The 25980-nt window shown below is 45.6% G+C and overlaps 1 protein-coding gene across 7 annotated transcripts in view; it reads left to right on the top strand.

Moving 5' to 3' along the window:
• NOL4L (nucleolar protein 4 like) overlaps positions 1 to 25980 on the top strand; it is a 130771-nt gene that overhangs the window by 64453 nt on the left and 40338 nt on the right. For all 7 annotated transcript variants that reach the window (XR_012018490.1, XM_072800534.1, XM_072800539.1 and 4 more), the window contains exon 4: positions 945 to 1054. Coding sequence is in view for 6 of the 7 variants with exons in the window: in XM_072800534.1 (XP_072656635.1) it covers positions 945 to 1054 (110 nt within the window). In the remaining variant the exon portion in view is untranslated. The remainder of the gene's footprint in view (positions 1 to 944; positions 1055 to 25980) is intronic.

Genomic DNA, 25980 nt, shown 5'->3' with positions numbered 1-25980 from the left:
AAAATAGTACACAGGTATAAAAATGCTGTTTGCAAACAAACCAAGATTTTTGACGGTGGGAGAAATGACGATGATGATGTTAAGCAAAAAAAACAAAACAAAACAAAACAACATTTTTTTAAGTGGACTACATAATTTTCTGTATGCATTTTAATATCAAGTACATAAAAAAGAGAAATCACAGGGAAAAAAAAAACCAGAAGCATATGCCAAGCAGCTTGGTGCAGTTATTGGGGTTTTTCTTCTTTACATCTCTCCACACTTAGCAACTGCTCTAGAAAAGGAACATGCATTACTTTGATCTTCAGGACAAGAAAGCAATAAATGGGAGGAACAGGCCTCCTCTCTACATAATTAAGAAGGGACGAGAATTTGGGAGGCAGGTACTGGAGGCCTGGCCTAGACCCGCAAGCCATATGGCACCTGACCATGCTTTTGGGAGATACTATGGGGGTGGGAGATGGGGTCAGGTGGTCGCGGCCCGTGGGCACCCAGGAAGCTGGCTTAGACCAGGATTGGAAACATACACGCCTCTGAGGGCCTAGCAGGTCTCATAATCAAGTGAAAATGTGCATAGGAAATGGTGGGGACGATGGCAAAACGGAGAGCTCACACCCTGTCTGAAAAAAGGGGCTGCTGCAAAGCTGCAGCAGTGGTTGGCCATGTGGGGAAGGTGAGCCCTGGGTGACTGGAACTTCCATTTCTCAAAGAGGCCAGATTGTCCTGATCTTTAACATCTGAACTCTTACTAAACACTGGCACCCAACCCAAATCCATTTTCAGCACCCACCAGCCAGATGTGGATGGTGAGCCGCCAGCTTGTGAGGTCCAGCCCATCTTCGTTCTCCTCAGGCTGTGTTCTCCGTGTGGGTAACAGGCTGTGGTGCCTGCCAGGGGGCCCAGGGCACAGACTGAAAATGGCCTCCTTTTGTTCTTTCTGCCAGAAAACGAACCTCCCTCTCCCCTGGTCTCCGGGATCATCGATTACAACATGCCCCTCACCTCCACGTACCTGAAGCAGATGAAGTTGCGGGTGATGAACTCCCAGGAACAGGTAAGGCGTCCGTCTCTCCTTGCCCTGCCTGGGAGCGTCCTAACCGGCCTGGATGCAGCTGGTTCCTTCTAAGACGTGGGGCCCACGGCGTGTGTAAACACACTGGAAATCAAAGAGGCCCTTATCTGGTGATCTGGGCTCACAGTCCAGGCTAAGGGGGGGCAAAGAATGTGTTCCTAGTTAGGGGTCTGCTGGGCAGACAGGCCTGCCAGGTCTTCAGTGAAACCCAGGAAGCTCATGCTTCACAGAACTTTCCCCAAGGGCAGGGGCCAGGGAGGGAGTGTGCCCAAGCCATAGACGTTGGCTCTTAGGTTGCTGTCTCTCTGCTTTGCCCTTTGTCTGCAATGTCACTCATCTCCTTTCCCCGGGGAAGTGCGAGAGGGCCCCCGGCTGCTCGCCTATGGCCTCCGTCACTCTGGGGGCCCAAACAGGCCACAGGGATGGGCCTGGGAGGGTGGCCTGTGTAAGATAAGGCCCTGGGGCTCCCTGGCTGTCCCAAGACTCCCCAGCTGTAGATTGCCAAGTGCTGTCAGGCACCATGGAAACAGGCTATGAAAAGAAAACCACTCTTGTCTGCCTCCCCACACAGTCTACCTTCTAGCCCTTTGCAAAGCAGGTAGCATGATTGTCCTTCAGGGGGGGACTAGGTGAATGCCACCCCCGCCCTCCACTACCACCCAAAACCAGGGTAATAATTTCTCACCTTCCAATTTTCTCATCTGTTGTGACATATGAATCTACCTTTGTAGATATATGTCTTTGAGGCCTACCTAGAGGAGTGGGTCTCCCCTCTCCACGTCACCCGACTGAAAGTCTGACTTCCAGCCCTGGGTGCAGTGTCCCACATACTGCTGGTCTCCTTGACAACCCAAGCACGCGTTCGCAGAGTGGTGCTTTCTCCACAGCCAGCTCCAAGGCGATATAACAGGACATGTTCAGGTAGCATCTGGGGCTGTGGCACCCAATTCGAGGATTTGAGCTGGCTGGCTTGAACGTGCCACGTCTGCCTTCCTCTAAGGAGGGATGGTGTGCCCTCCCGTCCCCATACTATGCCCAACCCCTAACGGTTGGATGAGATAAGCTTTGTTCTCAGTGGTAGAGTTGTTTGTGTCTCTGTGCCTCCTGCATCTTCTCACCTGAGATGGTCTGTTCTATGATGGTTACATCCCTAAGAAACTTCATGTGATCGAAAATAGTGCCTATGGGGCAAATGGTGGGGGGGTTTCTAACAGAATGGTAAGATTGTTTCCGTGCAGGAACGTCAGTAATAAGGATGGTGCTTTGGTTACTAGTCATAAAATCTAAACACCACTGTGCATGTTCCGCGTGAGATCTCTGACTCCTGTTCAAGAGTAATTTCTTTTCCTAGAACCATCTACACTGTCATGAGCACCTGGCTTCTCACACATTCTCATCACCATTCTCATCTGTCACCATAAAGTGTGGAGCCATTTGAACAACTGGTAGTACAGCCTCACGGCTCTTTCTTTCCTACAAAACGGTTCTAGATCTAGATCACCACCAGAACCAGTAGCAGTCAGTGTAGCCCATGGATCCTGTTATATTTTGTCTTGTTATACAAATTCTTACTGTCTGTGGGGAATTATAACTATTGGTTAGGTACATTTGCAAGAATTCAATCATTCAACAAATATTTATGGAGCCCTACTCCATGAGCCAGGCTGTAGGGATGATCAAGTCTTAGGAACAACTGTTACTAGTTATTATGATTTGGGAGAAACAAACACTAATAAAAAAAATCACACACCAATGCCCAGCTCAGGGCAGGTAGTGATAAACATTTGGGGGAAAGATTAGTCAGTCATCACAGCGCAGCTGTGACAAGTGCCATGCGGGAGGACACATGGTGCTGTGAGTACTCTTAGATGAGCATGAGGGGTGAATCAAAGCAGGGCTTTGTCTCAGAAAGGGATGCCTGAGCCAGGATGGAGGTCTGAGGGAAGAACTCTAGGCTAAGGAAACAGCTTGTGCAAAGGCCCTGCGCCTTGAGGGAGGACAGTACCCATGACCCAGAATCTGAGAGGCTAATATGGCTGCTGCAGAGAGTATGAGATACTCTGTTACTGAAGAAAAAGGGAGAAGACACATGTGTTGGGCAAAGAAGCACTTGATGGGTATCTGAATGAACCGAAATTCATGAAACAAGATAGATGAATTACCCCAGTGAGGTTTAGGCTACTCATAAAGGAAAGGCGGATTGTGGGAAGGTGTTTCTCCCCAAGATGTTCTGAGAGTCCAGCTGGGGCTGAAGTTGAGAGCAGGTGTCTCAGAGTCAATCATGTATTCCTTGCCTTCATTGGTACTTCCCCAGGTGGGGGCCCTCGGACAGTCTCTGATGTTCTCCTTCATGCTGCAGGAGATTACAGGTGCACACCTTCCTGGCAACACTGGGCAGGAGAAAGAACATGGCACCTCGCACACTATGGCCTTTCATCTGCCAGGCTCCAGCACTTGCCACATAGCAGTGAGTTCTCCAGGCCTTGGTCTCTTAGGCAGTGTGTTCTTTTTTTTTTTTTAAATTAATGAGAGACACAGAGATCAGCAGAGACATAGGCAGAGGGAGAAGCAAGCTCCCTGCGGGGAGCTCAATGTGGGACTCAATCCTAAGACCCTGGGATCACACCCTGATCCAAAGGCAGACACTCAACCACTGAGCCACCCAGGTGCCCACAGGCAGTGTGTTCTACAGCTGGGCATAAGAAATTGCATTGCTCATTAGATTATTTATCTGCAGGCGCAAGGAAGGGCCAAGGACCCAGAAGTCTTTGATTCTTCAGCTTGAGTTGAAACTAAAAATACATATATTTGAATTGGTAGCTTCTTTCCTGTAGGGAAGTCAGAGTTGGGCTCCCCTTGGGGTCAGTGAATGGCCCGTTGTACAAATGCAGCCAGGGGCCTGGCTCTGCCACTGTCAAATCTCATGTGCTGACAAGGGTCTGAAAGCAGCTTCATTCCCCGAAGCATCCTTCTGACCCCGAAATGCTGACAGAGGACACCTATAGTGTTTGCAAATCACTCATGCAGGCCATATGGAAAATAAACCCAATTCTAAAGTAACAGGAGCTGGGATAGGTGATATTTTATTATACTTATTAATTTATATCTAAAAACTCTGAGGGAGAAAAATCCCAATAATTCAGCTTTTTCAGGATTAGATATCCAGGAGACAAATAATAAGGCAAATAGACATGTTTCTCTCACTTGCTTTTTTTTTGTTTTTAAAGATTTTATTTATTCATGAGAGACAGAGAGAGGCAGACACATAGGCAGAGGGAAAAGCAGGCTCCCTGCAGGGAACCTGATCAGGACTCGATTCCAGGACCCTGGGATCACGCCCTGGCCCAAAGGCAAATGCTGAACCATTCAGCCACCCAGGTGCCCCCCCACACACACACTTTTCTTTGAGCAGACAATGAACAGGTGGTGGGGCTTACTTGTAAACTGGACAGAACCATGTTACTTGTTGTCCAATTATGTCAAATTAATATGTGGGGAAATGGACCCTTCTCCACAGAGGATATTAGGTAATATGAAAATCTAATAACACTATTCACACAAAGAAAAAAAGATTCTTCTTGAGGGCTGATTCAATACAGCAAATATTTATGGTGTCCTCAATATGCAAGACATTTGGGAGTCAGACGCCAGCCTCCCAGAACCTCCATCCTAAGACACAGAGACCAGGAACTATCATCGCAGTGGCCACATTGAGCCAAAAATAGGGGAGTGTAGTCTGATAAAATCTATTTTCCCCCTTACTTGGGAAAATTCTCATAAAGACATAAAATTGAAATTACATTTAGTTGTACTGAGGAATGTATGAGGAATACATTTTTTCGTAGGCGGCAAGGCAGGAAGGTTTCATGAATCGTGGACTGTCTTGGAGAATGCTCTGTAGCATTCTCTGATAAGATGAGGCCCCAGGGAGGGATGCCACACTCGTAGGGCTGGGGCAGCTGGTAAATGCCATCTACAATGTCTGATCTGGCAAATCCCCTTTTAGGGCTATGTGCAAGATGCACCAAAGAGGAGCACTAGGGTCTCTTCTGCACATGGCCACTGGTTCTCTATTCTGTGTAACTTGGTTTTCTTTCATATATATTTTTTTAATTACACAGGTAACACCTGGCCTCAATAGCCAAAAGCAAAAGCCTGGTGATAAAAATCGCCATCATCCCACCACTCAGGTCACTGAATATTTTGGGGTCCAGTCTTCCAGACTATTGAATAGAAAGAGGATTTTTTTGCTCTACAAACCACATTCTTTGTTTTTCCAATGCTGATTTTCTTTTTTTTTTTTTTAAGATTTGATTTGTTTATTCATGAGAGACACAGAGAGAGGGAGAGAGAGGCAGAGACATGTAAGAGGGAGAAGCAGGCTCCATGCATGGAGCCCGATGTGGGACTCGATCCTGGGACTCCAGGATCACGCCCTGGGCTGAAGGCGGTACTAAACCGCTGAGCCGGGATCCCTGGGTGGCGCAGCGGTTTGGCGCCTGCCTTTGGCCCAGGGCACGATCCTGAAGACCCAGGATCGAATCCCACATCAGGCTCCCGGTGCATGGAGCCTGCTTCTCCCTCTGCTTGTGTCTCTGCCTCTCTCTCTCTGTGTGACTATCATAAATAAATAAAAATTTATAAAAAATAAAAAAAATAAAAAAAAATAAACCGCTGAGCCACCCGGGCTGCTCCCAATGCTGATTTTCCATATTATCAGAGCCTCTTTGCCCTCTGGGCCTAGATGTTTCCACCTACCACATAAGCTGGTTATGTAATTTTCCTATCATTCACTTTCTCCTTTACCCATGTCTATCACCCACCCATCCACCCATCTACCTATCCATCTGTCCATCCATCCATCCATCCCTCTATCCATCCTTCTATCCATTGCTCACCATAGCCAGGCATGGTTGCAGGTACTAAGGAGATAGTAGTGAACAGAAGCGAGTCTATGCCCTGCTGGCTCTCACAATTCAGTGAGAGAGACAAGGAAAACTGAAATCAATATTCTGGGGCCTTAAAAGAGGAACAGAGGAAGGACAAGAGAGTGAGCTGGGTGGGCACTGTTGTAGGCACTAGGTTATCACTCACTAGGCACCTGTTCTGGGGTGCCTGGGTGGCTCGTTGGGTAAGCATCCAACTCTTGGTCTTGGCTCAGGTTGTGATGGCAGGGTCCTGAGATCGAGCCCCATGTGGGGCTCTGCACCAGACACAGAGCTTGCTTAAGATTCTCTTCCTCTCCCTCAGCCTCTCCCCACTTTCCCTCAAACAAACAAACAAACAAACAAACAAACAATTACGTACCTGTTCAGCGTGGAACACTTCACACCCTTCAGCCCTTGCCCTCACAGCTCTGCAAGGTCCCATGATTATCCTCATTTTGCAGATCCCATAGCTGAGTCTCAGCAAAGTTCAGCATTTGCTCAAGGTCACACAACCACTGACAGGAATGAAACTCAGATTTCTTCCTTCTTTAGACCTGTGTACCCGCCAGGGCCCCAAGCCCTGCTTCTCTCCACACTTACTGAATGACAATGTGCTGATTCGAATCTGAAGCAGATATGCAGCGCATGAGGTTGGTGGAGGGAAGATGTCCTTGGCAGAGATGCTGACAGAGCACATCAAGGGTTTTGTTTGGCCTGGGAACTGGGATCTGCCGTAAATATATGATGCTTAAGGAAATACCATGAGAGGAATTTGGCAGGGGGCTGGGGTTGGAAGGGAGGTCACCCCTACCTTGTGAATGCTCAGTTATCTGCAGGGGTACATGTGTAATTTAATTTGATATAATGCACATTATGGGTGATGCTATCCTGATCTGTCCTAAGATCCCCATATTTGAACCAAGACCCTAATATAGAAATCACATCCAGATCTGGAAGGAGAGAGACAAACTATCTGTATTCTTTCCCCTGACATGTACTTCCATGTTATAGATATGGAGTCTAAGCCCCTTGGATCTACTGTTTTTTGGTTCCCAGAAGCCCTCAGTTCCTTTGCTCTGACCAGAGCATCTTCTTGGGCCTACCCCTTCCCCGGTGCCTCAAGTAGTGCTAATGTCCTGCTAATGGTTCTAGTGGTTCTCCCACCAGCATGTGAAGTGGTGCTGCTCCTCTGTTTAAGCCCCACTGATGGAGTCTTTTACCGGGCTCCATTAACCTCTGCCTCCCTCTCTACTGCCTCTCTCCTGGCCCAGAGTTTTCCTTGGGTAGGAGAGGAGTGGGGGGAGTGTTCTCCTCTCTCCAGACACATGTGGAGCCTGCGAGGTCCGTAGCCCCTGCCCAGAGCTTCTGGGGTCTCCAGAGGTTGGGCCCTCATGCTCTTTGCAGCCACACCTTGCAGCCAGCCAATGTGGAGCAGGACTATTCTTTTTTTTTTTTTTTTTTTTTGGAGCAGGACTATTCTTAGCCAGGATGCCAGCACATCCACCTAAGCAAAGACCCTAGAGGCAGGCTGACAGTACCAGTTCCACTACCTACCAACTATGTGAATTGGGGCAAATTGCTTCATTCTCTGTGCTTTATTACTCGAGAGTAATAATAATACACCTAACTCATAGAGTTATTCCAAGAGTTGAATGATGCAAAGCAGCTCAGTACTTAGCACAGTGCCTGGCACATTAAAAGCATGGGGGAACTCTCAGTGACGTCTCCTGCTGTTATGTACCTGGTATCTAATAGACACAGGGAATGAATAACCTTGTGCAAGAGACCAGCCAAAGCTCTCAAGGAGCTTTTCTTAGTAGATGGGACAGCAGCCATGGAATTGTGATCCAAAATGGAGGCAAGAAGGCTCCCGGAACCTGTCAGATGATGTAGGGGACATTTGCTTATTTTTAAAGGAGATTTGGACTCACATTGTAAACCCCCTGGACAAAGAGGGCCCATGTGAGAAAAGTGGAGAGGTGACATCTCTAGGAGGACCTGAGCTGGTGAAGACCAGAGCCAGTTTGGAGAAAGGAGGAGGAAGAAAGATGAGATGGAGGAGGAGGCACAGAGCATGGGCCTTTCTTGGCAGTGAGGCCACATACGAGCCCTTTCCTCAGTCAGCACTGGGGAGCTAAGCAAGGATTTGGGCAGGAAATGAGCCTAATCCAAGTGTGGAACTTTCTCAGGTTCCAGTCTCCCTAAGTGCAGGAGGAATTAAGCCCACTCCAGAAATCTCTCCACATTCACTTATTTTTTAAAGATTGTGATAAAACATTTGTAATATAAAATTTGCCATTTTAGCCTTTTTTTTTTTCATTTTAACCATTTTTAAAGTTTATTTATATTTTTTAGCAATCTCTACACCCAACATGGGGCATAAACTCACAACCCTGAGATCAAGAGTCACATACTTTTCAGACTGAGCCAGCCAGGCACCCTGCCATTTTAACCATTTTATTTATTTTTATTTTTTAATTTTTAAAATATTTTATTTATTTACTCATTTTAACCATTTTGAAGTAGACCATTTGGGGACGACTGGGTGGCTCAGTCAGTTAAGGGTCTGCCTTCAGCTCAGGTCATGATCCTGGAGTCCGGGGATTGAGCCCCACATTGGGCTCCCGGCTCAGCAGGAAGTCTGGTTCTTCCTCTGCCCCTCCCCCTGCTTGTGCACTCACTCTCTCTCCCTCTCAAATAAATAAATAAAATCTTCTTTTATTTTTTTTAAGATTTTATTTATTTACTCATGAGAGACACAGAGAGGCAGAGACAGAGGGAGAAGCAGGCTCCATGCAGGGAGCCCGATGTGGGATTTGATCCTGGGATCATGCCCTGAGCCAAAGGCAGATGCTCAACCGCTGAGCCACCCAGGGGTCCCTAGTATCTTCTTTTTTAAAAAGTAGACCATTCAGTGGCATTAAATACATTCACAATATTGAGCAACCATCACCACTATCTCCAAAATTTTTCATCACCCCAAACAGAATCTCTGTAGCCATTAAGCAGTAGCTCCCATTCTCTCCTTCTCCAGCCCCTGGTAGCCACTGTCTTACTTTCTGTCTCTGTAAATGTGATTATCTAGGGACCTCATATAAGCGGAATCACATATTTGTCCTGTGTCTGGCTCATTCACTTAGTGTAACATGTTCAAAGTTCAGTTGTGTTGTAGCAGAACTTCATTCCTTTCTATGGCTGAATAATATTCCATCACTTGCTAGGCCACATCTTATTTATCCCTTCACCCTTTTGGGTTGTTTCTTCTTTTTGGCTAACTGCATTCACTTTTTAATCTTTTAGACCAGGTTGTGGGACAGGGAAGAATTAAAGCAGGGCTCTGTTTCTTCTCTCTCTAAGTCCTTGCCCCTCTTTTTGGCTTTCTGTTCTCATGAACACTCTCAACCTCAGAAGGACCCCAAGAAATGGATAGACCCAAAGAGACGTGAGAGGCTGTCACTTAACCTAAACAGTGCCTGACTCACAAGGAGAAGCCATAGGCACTGCCTCTGATACCCAGATTTAAGAGCTTGATAACAATAATGATCTCCAGGGAACCTGGCTGCCTCAGTCCAAATACCGGGTGACTCTTGATTTTGGGATTGTGAGTTTGAGCCCCACATTGGGTATACAGATTACTTCAAAAAAATAAAAATCTTTAAAAACAAAATAAAATGAAACAATAATGTTTTCCTCCTTCCCCTTCCTCAGGCTGCACAGCAGCCCAGGCAAGGTGTGAGCTCAGAGGAGAAATAACAAAAAGGAAATGTTTCCATGTCCCCTGTTATGGTTCATTGTATGTAACCTTTGATGGACTCTTAAGGAAGCAGAGGTTCTGATGTATTTTTAAAAATTAAACAGTAATCTCCATGGAATAGAAATAAAATTTAAAATTTTAAATCCCAAGAAAAAAAAAATAAAGAAACAAAGAAAACCTGATCAATGCAGCAAGAGTAATTAAATGAGGGAATTAAAGAAGAAACAACCAAAAAGATATATGATAAACAGAAAACATAAATAAGCGAACAGGAACAAAACTAAGTACCAGTAAATTGCAGTAAATGTAAATGGGTTAAATTCCACTGCAAAGAATAAAAAAGGCTCTGATGAGGTTTATTTAACAGCAAAATCTATTTGGTATTTACAAAAGACTTTTTTTTTTTTTAATGACACAAGACGAAACAAGAAAGAGAAGGCAGTGCTGCTACTCTCAAACAAGTGAATGTTCAAGGCAAAAAAGCATTAAATAGTGGAAAGGGAGATAGAACAGGGAAAAAGCAGTTTCCCAGTAAGACTTCAGAGCCTCTTGATCTTGGAGGTCTGCCCTTGGGGGAGGTTGAGGAAATGTTTGGTGCTGTGGAACACAAGTAGCGCCTCTAGGCTTTACCATGAGAGGCAGCATCCTTTTTCCATGGCCCCATCATCAGTCTCTTCACCTTTTGTAATTTGTGCTACTGTGCTGCTGTAGCTACTTCTCAGACCAGGATCTTCAAACTTTGAGCATCTCTGTTTGTTCTTAGAAATGTGCATGGAGCAGCATATGGAGTGGACCCTGTAGTGCTTGTGAGACTGTGGGTGTGCTGCCTTGGCTACCTGGAGTTTAGTCCTACTCCCTCCTCTCCTCATTGGGTTCATCCACCAAAGCACACTGGGACCACTTCCTTAGTTCTCAGCTTCCTTCTTTTCTCTCAACTCCTGGCCTTCCTGATTTCCATTTCTTGTTCCGTCTCTTGACTCCTGCCTCTCAGACGCCCTCAGGCCTCTAGGGTCAGCCTACCATTACCTTTATGTAGTTGAACTGAAGGGGCCCAACTTGCCTCCATGAGAGCCCAGAAAGGACCTGAAATGGCCCTGGCTCCATTTTCAGGATCTGAGAAGCCATTGCCTAAACCTTTTTCTGTCTCAGTAAATCCCTGGCACTGTGGAGGGTTTGTGCTGCAGCAAGAAAAACAAAAAGCAACTAAGATACTGACCTTGACCAACACTGCTGTTTGGATTTTTCCAGGCAAAGAATGATCCTTGGAGTATTTCTGCTGTGAGATGATGTGCAGGTGGGGTAGTTGCTCTCAGATTGTGCTCTGTGCCCTTCAGACCCTACCCCATGACTCTGGGGTGATTCACTCTCAGAAACAGCATCTTAGGTGCCCTTTATCTTTGTTTTATTTTGTTTTTTGTTGATTTGCATTCATTTTTATTTTAATTAATGGAATACATATTTTAAAAATCATATAGAAGGACACCTGGGTGGCTCAGTGGTTGAGCGTCTGCCTTCCACTCAGGGTGTGATACTGGTCCAGAGATCGAGTCCCGCATTGGGCCCCTGTGGGGAGTCTGCTTCTCCCTATGTCTGTGTCTCTGCCTCTCTCTGTATGTCTCTCATAAATAAATGAAAAAAATCTTTATAAATAAATAAGTAAGTAAGTAAATAAATAAATAAATAAATAAACAAACAAACAAACATATAACATGTAGAAAAACAGCAGACCCTGTCCTGGCCTCCTCACTTTAATTTCTTTTTTCCAGAGACAGCCTCTTTTCTTATCTTTTAGCTCTCTCTTCTGGTTTTACCTTTTATTTCTAAATAACATATGCTTATGCTGCTCATTCTTGATTTTTTTTTTAAAGATTTTATTTATTTGGGAGAGAGAGTGCACAAGCCAGGAGCCTGATGATGGGTGGGGAGCCTGATGCAGGGCTCAATCCCAGAACCCTAGGATTATGAACTGAGCTGAACTGAGTGTCATCCAGGTGCCCCTGGTTCTTGATTTTTAAATTTGAGCTGTTTTGGGACACCTGGGTGGCTCAGCAGTTGAGTGTCTGCCTTTGGCTCAGGGTGTGATCCTGGGGTCCTGGAATCAAGTCCCCCATCGGACTCTCTGTGTGGAGTCTGCTTCTCCCTCTGCCTGTGTCTCTGCCTCTCTCTCTCTCTGTGTCTCATGAATAAATTTAATTAATTAATTAATTAATTAATTAATTAATTAAATTTGGGCTGTTTTGGTTGATGTTTAATTTCTTTCTGTAGGAGATAAGTATTTATACTATTACACTCTTTCATAAATGCAGGTATTATTTTGCCTTCCTCCTTCCATCAATATTATTCATACCTCTCTATTTGGATAAATCACTTCATTATCTATATTATTACAACTGTGCATATATTATTCATAGCTGAGTCAGTTAGCATACTATGATTACATTCCTTTCTTTTGATTCTCTGGAGTTAGCCATTGCCTCTTTTCCCCCAAACTTAGCCCTCTATCTTTTGATCTTGCTTATAACATGTGTCATTTTTATTTTTATGTGATCAAATTTATCTTTCTTTCCTTTAATGACTTCTGCATTTGAGTCTTTAAAAAGCTAAGTGATTCCATTCTACCTCCCTGTTCTCCTTTAGTACTTACTTGTTTTTTTTTTTTAGATTTATTTATTTATTTATTTATTTATTTATTTATTTATTTGAGAGAGAGCAAGAGTGTGTGGTGGGGAGGGGCAGAGGGAGAGGGAGAGAGAGAATCTTAAGCAGTCTCACCACTGAGCATGAAGCCCAATATGGGGCTTGATCTCATGACCCCTGAGATCATGACCTGAGCCAATCAAGAGTCAGATGCTTAAGTGACTGAGCCAGCCAGGCACCCCAATGTTTTCATTTTTTTCATAGACTGCTTTTTAGAACAGTTTTAGATTTACAGAAAAATCGAGAAGATAGTACAGAATTCCCACATGACCCCCTGCCCAGGGTTTCCTAAATTATTAACATCTTATGTGATTGTGATACATTTGTTACAATTAATGAACCAATACTGAACCATTATTCATAATGGTTAATAATAATGAACCATTATTGTTAACCAAGCTCCATAGTTTATTTAGATTTCCTTAGTTTTTTACCTAATTTCCTTTTTTTGTTCCACAATCCTATTGGAGATAGCACATTACACTTAAGCTCCTCTTGGCTGTGACAGTTCCTAGGCTTTTTTTTTTTTTTAAGATTTTATTTATTTATTCATGAGAGACACAGAGACTGAGAGAGAGGCAGAGACACAGGCAGAGGGAGAAGCAAGCTCCATGTAGGAAGCCCGACGTAGGACTCGATCCCCGGTCTCCAGGGTCAACCCCCCCGTTGAAGGCGGCGCTAAACCGCTGAGCCACTGGAGCTGCCCAGTTCCTCGGCTTTTACTTGTTTTTGATGCTCTTGACAGTTTTGAAACTACCGGTCAGGTATTTTGTAGAATTCTGGAATTTGATATTTTCTCTTTTTTTAAAGGATTTTATTTATTTGAGAGTGAGAGAGATCATAAAGGGAGAGGAGGTGGCAGAGGGAGAAGCAGACTTGCCACTGGGTGGAGAGCCCGATGCAGGGTTTGATCCTGGGACTCCAAGATCATGACCTGAGCCGAAGGCACGTGCTTAACCGACTGAAACACCCAGGCGCCCCTGATATTTTGCTTTTTCTTCTTTTTTTTTTTAATGATTGATTTGAATTTCACTTCTTTTTCTTTTTTAAGATTTATTTACTTTTACTTGAGAGAGAGTGGGATGGGGAGGAGCAGAGGGAAAGAGAGTCATAAGTAGACTTCGTACTGAGCACAGAGCCTGATGTGAGGCTCAGTCTCACAACCCTGAGATCACAACCTGAGCCGAAACCAAGAATTGGCACTTAACTGACTGCACCATCCAGGTGCCCCTTGTCTGATATTTTTCTCAATATAAAACTGGACTTGGGGGTTAGTAAGAGGAAGACCCAGACACAGAGTGCCATCCTTATCACATCGTATCAAGGGTATATACTATCAACATGATTCATAACTGCTGGTGTTGGCTTCAATGGCACCTGGCTGAGATAATGTTTGTCAGATTTTAAAACTATAAAGCTACTCTCCGCCCCCTCCAATACTATACACTTTGGCAGGGAGTTGCTATGTACAGCCCACACCTAAGAAGTGAGGGGTTATAATTTCCCTGCCTGAGGACAAGTTTTCTACATATAATATTTGGAATTCTTGGGATCCCTGGGTGGCGCAGCGGTTTAGCGCCTGCCTTCGGCCCAGGGCGCGATCCTGGAGACCTGGAATCAAATCCCACGTCAGGCTCCTGGTGCATGGAGCCTGCATGGAGCCTGCTTCTCCTTCTGCCTATGTCTCTGCCTCTCTCTCTCTCTCTGTGTGACTATCATAAATTAAAAAAAAAAAAAAAATTAAAAAAAAAATATTTGGAATTCTTTTGCATCTCCCTTGCTATCTGGGAGATTTGTATCTCCTTCCTCATTTATAAATTCATTTAATCATTTGATAATTTATTTATATGCCTATTGATTTTATACTTTGGGTTATATTCCAATACTATTTTATTTATTTTGAGGCTGAAACTGTTTCAAGTTTTGGCCACTGGGAGCTCCTTTAGTTGGTTCCTGCCGTCTTTTGACATACACATATTGAGGATTTAGGGGGGTTGTTTTTTGTAGGATTTCATTTTGTATTGTTTTTGTTTTAGTGTTTTGTTACTTTCTGGCACTTTAAGATGCTCTAGGCTCATCTTTTATACTTCCTGCCCTCATGCTAGAATCTCAAAGGAGCTCTGATTCCTTTTATTGTAGAATCATTAAAAACCACGGTCTGGGTGTTAGGTGTGCTGGGTGTCCTTCCTTTTAGACCCTTTAAGCTGAAAGAGCAAAAAATAAGCATGTTTTTATTTTTTAATTAATCTCTGATCCATTTGGAGCTTATCCTGCTGTATTATGAGATGCGGATCCTACTTTACAGGATCCTGCTCTGTGTTAGCATTGTTTATTAAATAATCTATTTTTTCCCCATTGATTTGAGATGCCACCATTATAATTTACTAAATTTCCATCTGAAACAGAATCTACTTCTATTCAGTCCATTGGCCTCTTTATCTATTCATGTACCAGCTCCCAACTGTTTTAAGTGTTAAGATTAATATGTCTTAATATCTAGCAGGAATGGGTTCCCCTCCTTTTTGTCCTTTTCAAACTTATCTTGACTTGAAAGTTATTTGGAGGGCACCTGGGTGGCTCAGTGTTTGAGTGTCTGCCTTTGGCTCAGGGCATGATCCTGGGGTCTGGGAATCAAGTCCCACATCAGGCTCCCTGCTGGGAGCCTACTTCTCCCTCTGCCTGTGTCTCTGAGTCTCTCATGAATAAATAAATAAAATCTTTTTTAAAAAGTTATTTGAGGGGCACCTGGATGGCTCAGTAGTTGAGCGTCTGCCTTTGGCTCAAGTCGTGATCCTGGGGTCCTGGGATTAAGTCCCACATCAGGCTCCTTGCAGAGACATAGGCTCTCTGCCTATGCTGCCTCTCAGTGTCTCTCATGAATAAATAAAATCTTTTTTAAAAAAAGTGATTTGAAAAAAAATTGTTTAATGCCTAAACATTTTTGCATCTGCTTCTTGGTGGGTCAAGATAACATAGAGGCACTGTTGATCTGACCACACAGATATGAAGTTGAGATGCTTTTACTGCAGGCCTTTCTGTTCACCAAAAAGCAAGGCTGGACTGTGAGCCAGGAGCATCACGATCCCAGGGTTAAAACTGAGGGCTATAAGCAAATGACAGCACAGCATTCCCATCCTCCTAAAGATGGTGTTAAGTAAAATAAGGCATTTCTACATTTTAGAGGGACAGTTTTCTTTTTTTATATAAAGATATTTCCTTATCTGAGAGAGAGAGAGAGAGAGAGACAGAGATAGCAACACAGATAACAAGGGAGAGCACAGAGGTGAGAGGAGAGGGAGAAGTAAGCTCCCCACTAATGCAGGGAGCCTGCAGATGTGGGGCTCAATCCCATGGCCCCCTGGGGGCAGACACTTAACTGACTGAGCCAACCAGGCACCCCTAGAGGGATAGTTTTCTCGGAAACTTCTCTTTGAGAGTCAAAGTAGGGAGTGAAAAATCTATTGTCAAATATCTTTTTTTTTTTTAAAAAAAAATCTTTTTAATCTAATTTAATTCAATTTTATTTTATTTTACTTTATTTTAAGTAAGCTCTACACCCAGTGTGGGACTTGAACTCATAGCCCTGAGATTAAGAGTTGCACACTCTACTGACTGAGCCAGCCAGGCACCTCTGAACTTTTTTGTTATAGGGCATTATTTTGGGGACCATTACATATTATTGAGAATACTCAGGTAGTTTCTAGAAACTTGCTGCAGTTTCTGGATACTCAGAAAATGAGCATAATGGCTGTTTTGCTAGGACAGCCTGGGTTCAGAGAGATCTGTGTGTCTTCTTTCTTCCTACTTCCCTGAAGCTGTGTGGGGAAAAAAGAGAAAACAACCAACATCCTGTCTCAAAAGCCGGTTGCTTGATGGAGCCAGTAGATACCTCAAACCTAAACAGCTCATTGTCCCCATCGGTTCTTAAAGGTTCAGTCCTTTCCAGGCTGCTGATGCCTACCCCCATCCATGTGAGGTTGCTGACCTGGCCTTTCAACCTCATTATCCAGGGAAAAAAAGGCACACAGTGCCCCTCATTGACTGGTGCAGGCAGGAGAGCTGTCTGGTCCCACAAGCAGAATTCTGCATGCAGGGCTAGCCCAGGGATGCTTTCTATATGTCAAGGGAAAAGCTGGGAGCAAGGTCAGGAGCCGCTACCTGGGCTTCCATAAACAGGCAGCAGCAGCTCTGTTTTCTCAGAGCCCTGACTGGAAACCTCCCCTGAGAGGTACCCCAGGTAGCTGATTCTTGCTCTGTCTTTAAGTATGAGAGAGATCCAGGAGGAAAGGGGGTGTCTTTCCTAGGCTGGGGCAGGAAGGAGCAACTCAAAACATCCAGATGGTCACTGAACCGACAGCTGACCCCGTGACCCCCTTACTCTGGGCCCAGCCTGACTGAGACCCAGAGGAGCCCTGTCTTGTGACCAAGTCCCATTGGGTTGTTCTTGCTGCTGTTTTTAACAACTAAAACTCCTAACTCCAGTTTTCCGAGTTACCTCTTTCATCTAGAGCCAGTGTGCATATGGGGCAGCATGCTTTCTCTAGCCCTCCCTGTTTTTTTGTTTTTGTTTTTGTTTTTGTTTTATTTTTGTCACATTTTTTGAGGGCAAGACCCTTGGTGCTTTGTCTAGCCTTCCACTGAAGGCTCTGAAATACAAGTCTCTGGGCCCCTGGTGGCTGTGCAGTTGTCGGCTGTGGCTTTTCCATAGATCCTTTGCCCACCCCGACTCTTGCCACCCTTATGGCTCCTTCGCAGGTGGGGTGCAGCCAGGCCGTGGCACCCCAGCAAAGAGCTACTGGAGGAGATCTGACCCTAGTGAGAGGGTGGGCGGGCGGGTGAGCCAGGCCTCTGTAACCAGACCTGGGGGATGCGGGAGGGCTTCAGGCGCTTCAGCAGCTGATGTCTGGAGATCAATTAGAGATAATGGCTTTGGGTGGACGCAAAGAAGCATGGCCAAGATTTTCCTGGTTATGATCGTGTTTACCTCATTAGCAGCCTTTTTTTTTTTTTTTTTTTGAGGGATGGCACAGTGCTGCAGTGTGAATTTGTGCTGGCTGCTTTGTTTCGCTCAGGGTGATCAGGCGTGGACCCTGGGCAGCCGGTAGCTCCCCCACCGCCACTCAGACAGGGGAGACAGAGGCCCATGGCTTCTGCTCACAACCCACCAGACCCGTGCCCTCCCTGTGACCCAGTGTTTATACAGCTTTAAATTTTATTCTTCCTTCCTTCCTTCCTTCCTTCCTTCCTTCCTTCCTTCCTTCCTTCCTTCCTTCCTTCCTTCCTTCCAAAATCACTGAAGTTCCTACTATGTTCTGGACACTGTTCTGAGCATGGAAGATACAGCAGTGAAAGATGGTTAAGGAGCGTCCTCTCAGGGAACTCACGGGCTGCAGAGAAGATAAACAAGTCAATAAGAAAAAATATGCAAAAGTCAGAAGTTTGAGCAGAGAATTAAAATAGGGCCAGTTGAGGGGCACCTGAGTGGCTCAGTTGGTTAAGTGGCTGCCTTCACCTCAGGTCATGATCCGAGAGTCCCAGGGTCAAGTCCTGCATCAGGCTCCCTGCTCAGTGGAGAATCTGCTTCTCCTCTCTCTCTGCCCCTCTCCTGGCTAGTGCTTTCTCTCTCTTTCTCTCAGATAAATAAATAAAATCTTTAAAAAAAAAATAAAATAGGGACAGTTGATAGACTGTACTTCTGGGTGAGAAGGCCTCTCTGAAGAGATGACAATCCAAGCCCAGACCTGAATGATAAGCAGGAGCCAAACCTGGGGCAATGAAAGAGAAAAGGCCTTCCAGGTGGAGGAGACAGCAAGTGCAAAGGCCCTGGGGTGGCACAGCAGGGAGACCGGGACAGAGAATGAGGCAGAGACATACTTGTGATAAGCTTGAGCAGGCTGTAGAAGACAGCTCTCTCAGGGCCTCCCAGCTGGATTCAGAGTTTGTTGTGTGCAAACCTCATGCTGCACTTTCCTTCAGAGAACAGGAGCTTAACTGGGGTGACAGTGAATGGAGACGAGCTCCTAACAAAAAGTCTGGGGACTCTGGTTCTAGGTGTGACCCTGCCCCCAAAAGCTATCTAACTTTCACTTCTCTATGCTGTAGCTTCCCTGTTACTGAAACAGCAGGTTTGGGCCAGACTTCAGTGGTTTCCAAAGTTTGCTTTTTGACAGAAGAACCCCTTCCTTCCAGGACATTCTTCTGGGGAGGAAGCCCAGCATATCAAGGGTTAGCAGCCGTCAGCCATGTCGCTGGCAAAGCTGGCAAAGGGGCCCAGAGTTCTGCCCACCATCCTATGCCCTAGCACCCCCTCTACCCTCCCATAGGACCCCAATAGCAGGGCCTGGATACAGACAGGCAGAAGGGCTCAGCCCAGCATGACCACAAGCAGCCCCGCCTTAGGCCAGCATTCCTCTCTCTCCTGTAGTTCCCTCCTCGGTAGAAGTGAGTAACAGAGCCTGTGCATTGCTATCCTCAGGGCTGTTTTAAGGCTTGGATCTTTGGAATGGCTCTGAGTGCCTCAAGAGAAAAATAGCATAGAAACAGAAGATACGGCAGCCCCGGTGGCTCAGCGGTTTAGCGCTGTCTTCAGCCCAGGGCGTGATCCTGGAGACCTGGGATTGAGTCCCATGTCGGGCTCCCTGCATGGAGCCTGCTTCTCCCTCTGCCTCTCTCTTTCTCTCTCTCTCTCTGTATCTCATGAATAAATAAATAAAATCTTAAGAAAAAAAAAAGAAAGAAAGAAAAGAAAAGAAACGGAAGATACTTTTTAACTGGTGCACTGCTGTGGCTCAGGAAGTGTCGCGGCACAACTGTGCAGTAGCCTTGGCACCTTTGCCTCCTGCGGAGTTCACAGGGAAAGGAAACCAGCGCTGTCTTCTCCCAGGCACCACGCATGGACATAGTCCTCTCCCTTAGTTTTTTAAAGGAATTGACATTCTAGAGAAAAGCCATATAGGAGTGGGGTCCCGTGAGTCAGTCAGCGATGCTTTTGGCTACAAGAACAAAAACTCAGCCAGCTGTATAGCTAAACACAAAGTTTTCTTCCTTCCTTTCTTTCTTTCTTTCTTTCTTTCTTTCTTTCTTTCTTTCTTTCTTTCTTTCTTTTTTTTTACTCCTGAAACAAGAGGAATGGAGGAGCCATTGTTAGTGTTAATGTCTGCAACATTGTTGGTGCCTCTGTGATGTTGCTGACCTTTTCCTCATGTTTGCAAGTTGGCTGCTGTTGCTCCAACCATTTTATCCACAGTCAAGGTCAGAAGAAGATGGGAAGGGGCAGTGTAAGCTGAGTCCAGCAAAGCAAAAGCTTTCCCAGAGAATTGCCAATTTGTTGATACCGCTTTGGTCCTTGTCACATGGCCACCCTCAACTGCAAAGGGAGGCTGGGAAAGAAAGAATTTTGTTTTCCTACCCTCTCTAGTTGAGAAAAGGAAGGGAGAAATGCTGAGTTTGGGTAGCAGGTAAATTAGTCCAAAGTATCTCCCATGGCCTGGAATCAGCTGAGCTTGACAATACCTTTGGGTATTAAGATGCCAAAGGCCTGGGCAGGAGAAAAGAGTAATAAGGTAGGAAACAGAGGAGAAGCAGGGAGGAAGGAGGAGAGAAGGAACAGTTGTTGAAGTCCTTCTGTGTGCCAGGTACCCCACATGTCTGGGGAAACTGTGGCTCAGGCTCAGAGAGCTCAGGGAACTTGTCCAAAGTCATAGAGCTAGTGTGAGAGAGAGCCCTGTTCCCTCCAACATTAATGCTGTTATTTCCCAAGGGAAGAGGAGAGAGGGAAGGAAAAAGAAGGTGATGGTGAGCAGAGGGACAGGCCAAGGCCCGGAGAGGCTTCATGGTGGCAGGTCCGCGGCTCCTTAGCTCAGCACCACAGTCCTGGCATGTGGGGCGGGACCCAGCACATGGTAGGCGATCAGTAAAGTTTGTTGGCTGATGTCAGTCTTACGAACTAATTACCTTTCACACTGTCACCCACAGTGTTGATAACTAAGGTTGGGCAAGTGTTCTGTGCAGGCGCCAGTGACACCCCCTGCAGGCAGCTCTGTATTTGAGCCTCACAGCAACCTTCAGAGAGAGTCCCTTTTGCCCCTCAGCCTAGAAATGAGAAAATCAAATCTCAGAGAGGTTAGGTTGCCTGCCTAACCTCTGCCCCCAGAACACTCGGCTGTTACCCACACACACCCCCAGCTGCGGCCTCCATCACAAAGGGGGTTAGAGTGAAAACGACCTCTTGAGGCCGCCTGTCCCTGCATCCCAGCATGCCTTCCCTGGAGCAGCACCAGGTGGCTGCAGTGTCTTACAGATTGCACAGGGGCCCTCATGCCTCCCGCAGTCACCCACAGAAGAGCCAGCAAGACTTTTCATCCCTGAGGACTCCCCAGGCCCAGCTTCCCTCAGTGGTTGCATGGAGAAGCCTTGGGGTCCCACCAGAGGCTGCCTGCCACAGAGCAGCCTCAGCCCATTGCCGGTTCCCAGCCTGAGAACCCATACTTGCTCTGCTGGTTTGTCTTTCTGCTCTGCTGGAGGCTGGTGAAGCATGACTCCATGTGGTCCTGATAAGGGGTCCCACCTTAGCAGGGTACCCCACACATTCTGGGGACCCAGACACCCTCATTCAAACCCCAGCACAGACACTAGCTGCTAGCTCTACAACCACAGGCATGTCCCCTGGTCTCTGAATACCAGTTTCCTCACTATTGGGTGACTAGATGAGTCATTTAATCTTCCTCTCCCAGAGCCCCTACTCTTCCTGTGCAAAATGGCAATTAATATCAACCTTGTTATTTGGCTGATTCAGTAAGGTAACATATACTACCACCCAGCGTGGGTGCCTGGTGCAGAGTGGGTCACAGCAATTGATTACAACAAGCTCCAGGCTGCTCAGCCATGGTAACTGGCTTCAGGTTTCCCCTGCTTTTACAAACATTTATTAAAGTATAACACACAAGCAGAAGAGAACACTTATCAGTAAGTGGACAGCTCAGTAAATTTTTCCAAACTGAATCTACCTCCTGTGACCAATTCTCAGATGAAGAAACAGAACATTGTCAGCACCCCAAAGACCCTCCATACCCCCCTGCCAGTCACTACCCCCAGCAAGGGTGACCACTAGCCTGCCTGGGTTGGTTTTGCCTTTTCAAGAACTTTATGCAAACAGAATCATACAACATGTGCTTTTCCACTCACAGGTCTGTCTGTGAGCATCACCTGGCTGTAGTGCACACCTCTAGTCTGTTCTGTTGCTATGTGATATTCCACAGCCCCAGTGTGCCACAGCTAGCCATTCTCCACTGGCAGACACCTGGGCAGTTTCCAGGTTCTGGCAGCTATGAATAGTGTTCTGTGACCATTCAAGTCCATGTGCTTTAGGAATCACCCATAGTCATTCTTTTGTGTGCACACCTAGGAGTGCAAGTGCTAGGCTGCAACTGGCCTTGGCTTTTCAGCTAAGCCTCTCCAAAGGTGCCAGGAAAGAAGGAAGAGAGAAGAGGTGAGGTGCATTCTCTGTGAGAGTTACAAAGTATGGGCAGTGTCGCAGATGATGTGCTAAATTCAGAGCTCTGTTACAGAACTCAGCACTGCCCTGGGCAAAGGGTGGGACAGGGTCCCAAGTGATGGAGCACTGAGTTCTTGCTGTGTGCGGAATGCTGCCAGGGACTCTGCCATGTAAGAGCTTGGCCTGGCCCTGAGAATCCTTGGTCCTGCTGGGGAAATGAGGTAGAAAGCAGGAAACAGGAAGTACCACAAGGGTGTTAGGTAACAGAAGAGTAACAGAGACCTGCCACAGGAGCCGGCCAGGTGGTAAGATTGGCACTCTGGGTTCAGACAGGTCCAGATTTGGCCAGGGCGGAGGGTGTCTTCATTGACGGCCTAACGCATCTTTCTCCCTAGCGAACACCCATGTGTTCTTCAATGCCCAACTGAAATGTCACCTCTTCAGTGGAGCTCTCCAGAATCCACTAGGTCCCTGTCACATGCACTAAATACTTTCTTCCCAGCAGGTCCCACAACTGTCAAGTACAGACCTAACATACATCTTGTGAACTGAAACCCTGTGGTCATTTATTCAATCTCTCCTGCTGACCTGCAGGCTCCCCAAGTGTTTCTGTATTGTTCATTGCTGGATCACCCATACTTACCATGGTGCCTGGCAAATGGTAGGGAGTCTATACATATATGTGGAAAAACATGTGCCTGAAAGCATGCATGATCAAAGGAATGGAGGGGGTCACACATGGGTGACTGGGGCACGGAAGATGATGAGTCTAAAGCAGAGGTTCACCATTGGGAACAGAAGGTGAGTCTAAAGCAGAGAACACCATTGGGCTCGAACACCAGCCCAGGGAGCTGCAACTTGATTCTGTGAGCAGCTGGGAGCCACTGAAGGTTTTTGAGTAGGAGAGTGAAATGAACAGAGATTAATGGATGATGCTTTAAAGCAACACATCACTGAAAAGGAGATTGACAAAATTGTAATTTTTACCTATTGTGGTTGTTAGGAAAGGATATTTCAACAAGTCAGGCTCTTTCAGTTCTATCCATATTGGGAAATTTATCTAAACAGAGAAGGAATGAGGAAGCAGTATCAGACACTTTCTCCTAGATTTCAGCAAAGGTGTCAAACCGACTATGAGGTTGCAGCCAGCTGTGTAAAAATCAGCAAACACAAAGAATAAATGGTTAAGCCAAGCTACTACCCAACACACAGATCACGTATTTTGAATTCAGGCATTGGTGCTTTCATCCATGTTCCTCTTTCCTGCTGAGATGCCCTACCTACTTGCCACCTGTCACATTCCTCCTGCCTTCTTTGGTTCAGAGTAGATGTCACCTCTTCCACGAACCGCCCACCCCACCCCAAGCCCTTCCTTTCTCCATGATTGTCTGCACCTAGAACACCTCTCTGCCATGGCCTGAGTTTAATTGGACAGTTCATGGAGGGTAGAGGTGAGTTAGCCCTACCAGATATTAAAATATATTCTAGAGCTATAATATTGGGACAGGAATGGATCAATACAACAAAAGAGACAATTCTAAAAATAATGGAAAATCAGCATGCTATAACGTTGGTCTTTCTATTTTTTCTTTAAAGATTTTATTTATTTATTCATGAGAGACACACAGAGAGAGGCAGAGACACAAGCGGAGAGAGAAGCAGGCTCCCCATGGGGAGCCTGATTCGGGACTTCATCCTAGGACCCCAGGATCATGACCTGAGCAGAAGGCAGATACTTAACCACTGAGCCACTCAGTTGTCCCAGCATTGGTCTTTCTAATCCATGGATAAAGATGAATTATATAAAAGATGGCATGGGGGGCACCTAAGTGGCTCAGTCATTTGAGTGATGGAGTCTTGGTTTCCCCTCGGGGCATGATCTCAGGGGTTGTGGGATTAAGGTTCTGTGTATGGCCTTGAAAAATTCTCTCCCCTGCCCCTCCCGCACGCACTTGTGCGCACACACTCTCTTTCTCTCTAAAAAAAAAAAAAAAAAAAAGATAAATCCTTAAAAATAAATTTTAAAAAAAGATGGTATTAGGACAATTTGGAAAGCCATTTAAAAAAATACAAGTTAGGGGATCCCTGGGTGGCTCAGCGGTTTAGTGCCTGCCTTTGGCCCAGGGCACAATCCTGGAGTCCCGGGATTGAGTCCCATGTCAGGCTCCCAGCATGGAGCCTGCTTCTCCCTCCTCCTGTGTCTCTGCCTCTCTCTCTCACTCTCTCTGTCTATCATAAATAAGTAAATAAATAAATCTTAAAACAAATTTTTAAAATACAAATTATATTTTTACCTCACTACTTATATGGAGGTAAATTACAGACTAAATACAGATTTGGGGTACCTGGCTGGCTCAGTCAGTAGAGCACATGACTCTTGATCTCAGGATCCTGAGTTCAAGCCCCGCATTGGGCATAGGGCTTACTTAAAAAGAGAGAGAGGGCAGCCCCGGTGGCTCAGCGGTTTAGTGCTGCCTGTAGCCCAGGGCGTGATCCTGGAGACCCTGGATCGAGTCCCACATCAGGCTCTCTGTAAGATGCCTGCTTCTCCCTCTGCCTGTGTCTCTGCCTCTCTCTCTCTCTGTCTCTATGAATAAATAAATAAATTAAAAAAAAAGAGATTTAAGTACAATGAAGGTATAAATGCTCTACAAGAAAATATGGGCAAATTATTTTTATAATCTTTGAGTGGAATAAAACCTTTGTTTTGACCTGAAACCCTTCAGCCCTAACAACAACAACAAAAAAAATTGAAGGTATAAAAATGTAAAATTTCCATATGGCAAAAAAACCCATCATAAATAAAATAAAAATTAGACACAAAAGTCTTTTTTGTTGAAAAAAAATTTGCAAAATATATGACAAAAGATTAAATTTCCTTCACAAAAAAAAAAAAAAAAAAGACCGCCAACTCAAACAAGGAAATGGGCAAAGAATATGAACAGGTTGTTCTAACAAATGCAAGTGACCAATACATGCACAATACACATAACTATAATGCTCACACTCCCACATGAAGAGAGGCAAAGGAAAATAAGAGATACCAATTTGCACCTCTTAGATTGGCAAAGACAGAAGAAATTGCTAATACTAGGCATTGGTGAGCCTGTCATAAAACGGGAACTGCCCCACATTGCTGGTGGCTGAGTAAAGTGGTACAGGACTTGTGGAGGGGGATGGCCATCACTGTGAAAATCCAGAATCCTGATGATGATGATAAAAGTTGCCATTTACCAAGTACTCCCCCAGGGGAAGAGATCAAACTGCATTTTATGACCTGACCTCAGAAGTCATACACTCTCATTTCCACAATACATCATTGCTTCCACAGCCCTATTTATTCATCATGACAGGGGACTAGGGTGGGTACCAGGAGGTGGGGATCACATGGAGACATCTTAGAGGCTGGCTGCCACAGTGTCCAATTTCAAAGGAGAACTTTTAAATGTTTTTGGAGAGAGAGCAAGAGTGTGCACGCCCAAGCAGAGCGGCTGGGTGGGAAGGGCAGAGGGAGAGAGAATTTCAAGCTGACTCCATGCTCAGAGCAGAGCCTGATGTAGGGCTGGATCTCACCACCCTGAGATCATGACCTGAACCAAAATCAAGAGTTGGATGCTCAACCCACTGAGCCACCCAGGCGCTCCTCAAAGGAGAACTTTCGATGTTAAATACTACATTAAGTACACTATCTTATTATCCACTTTGGAGATCAGGAAACTGAGGCTTTGAGAGATTTAAGTGTGGTGCCTGAGATCACTTGTCTAGTGTCAGAGTCAGAATTTGAACCAGTCCCGTATGGCTGGACCCTATTCGACTTCCTCACTGGTCTCCCTGCTGCCACTCTCACTTCCTTATAATCTCATCCCCTCTGGTCTAAAAACATAATGCAGATTGCATCATTTCCTCACTGTTAGAATAAAATCCATACACCTTACAGTGGTGTATGTGGCCCTGCATGATTGTCCCTGAATACTCTCTCACCATTCCCCACCCCCACCCCAGCCCATCTTGCACTGGCCACACTGGTCACCTTTCT

Source organism: Canis lupus, chromosome 26 (genome assembly GCF_048164855.1).
Source record: "Canis lupus baileyi chromosome 26, mCanLup2.hap1, whole genome shotgun sequence".
Classification (NCBI taxonomy): Eukaryota; Metazoa; Chordata; class Mammalia; order Carnivora; family Canidae; genus Canis; species Canis lupus.
This window is presented reverse-complemented; position numbering and strand designations above follow the sequence as displayed.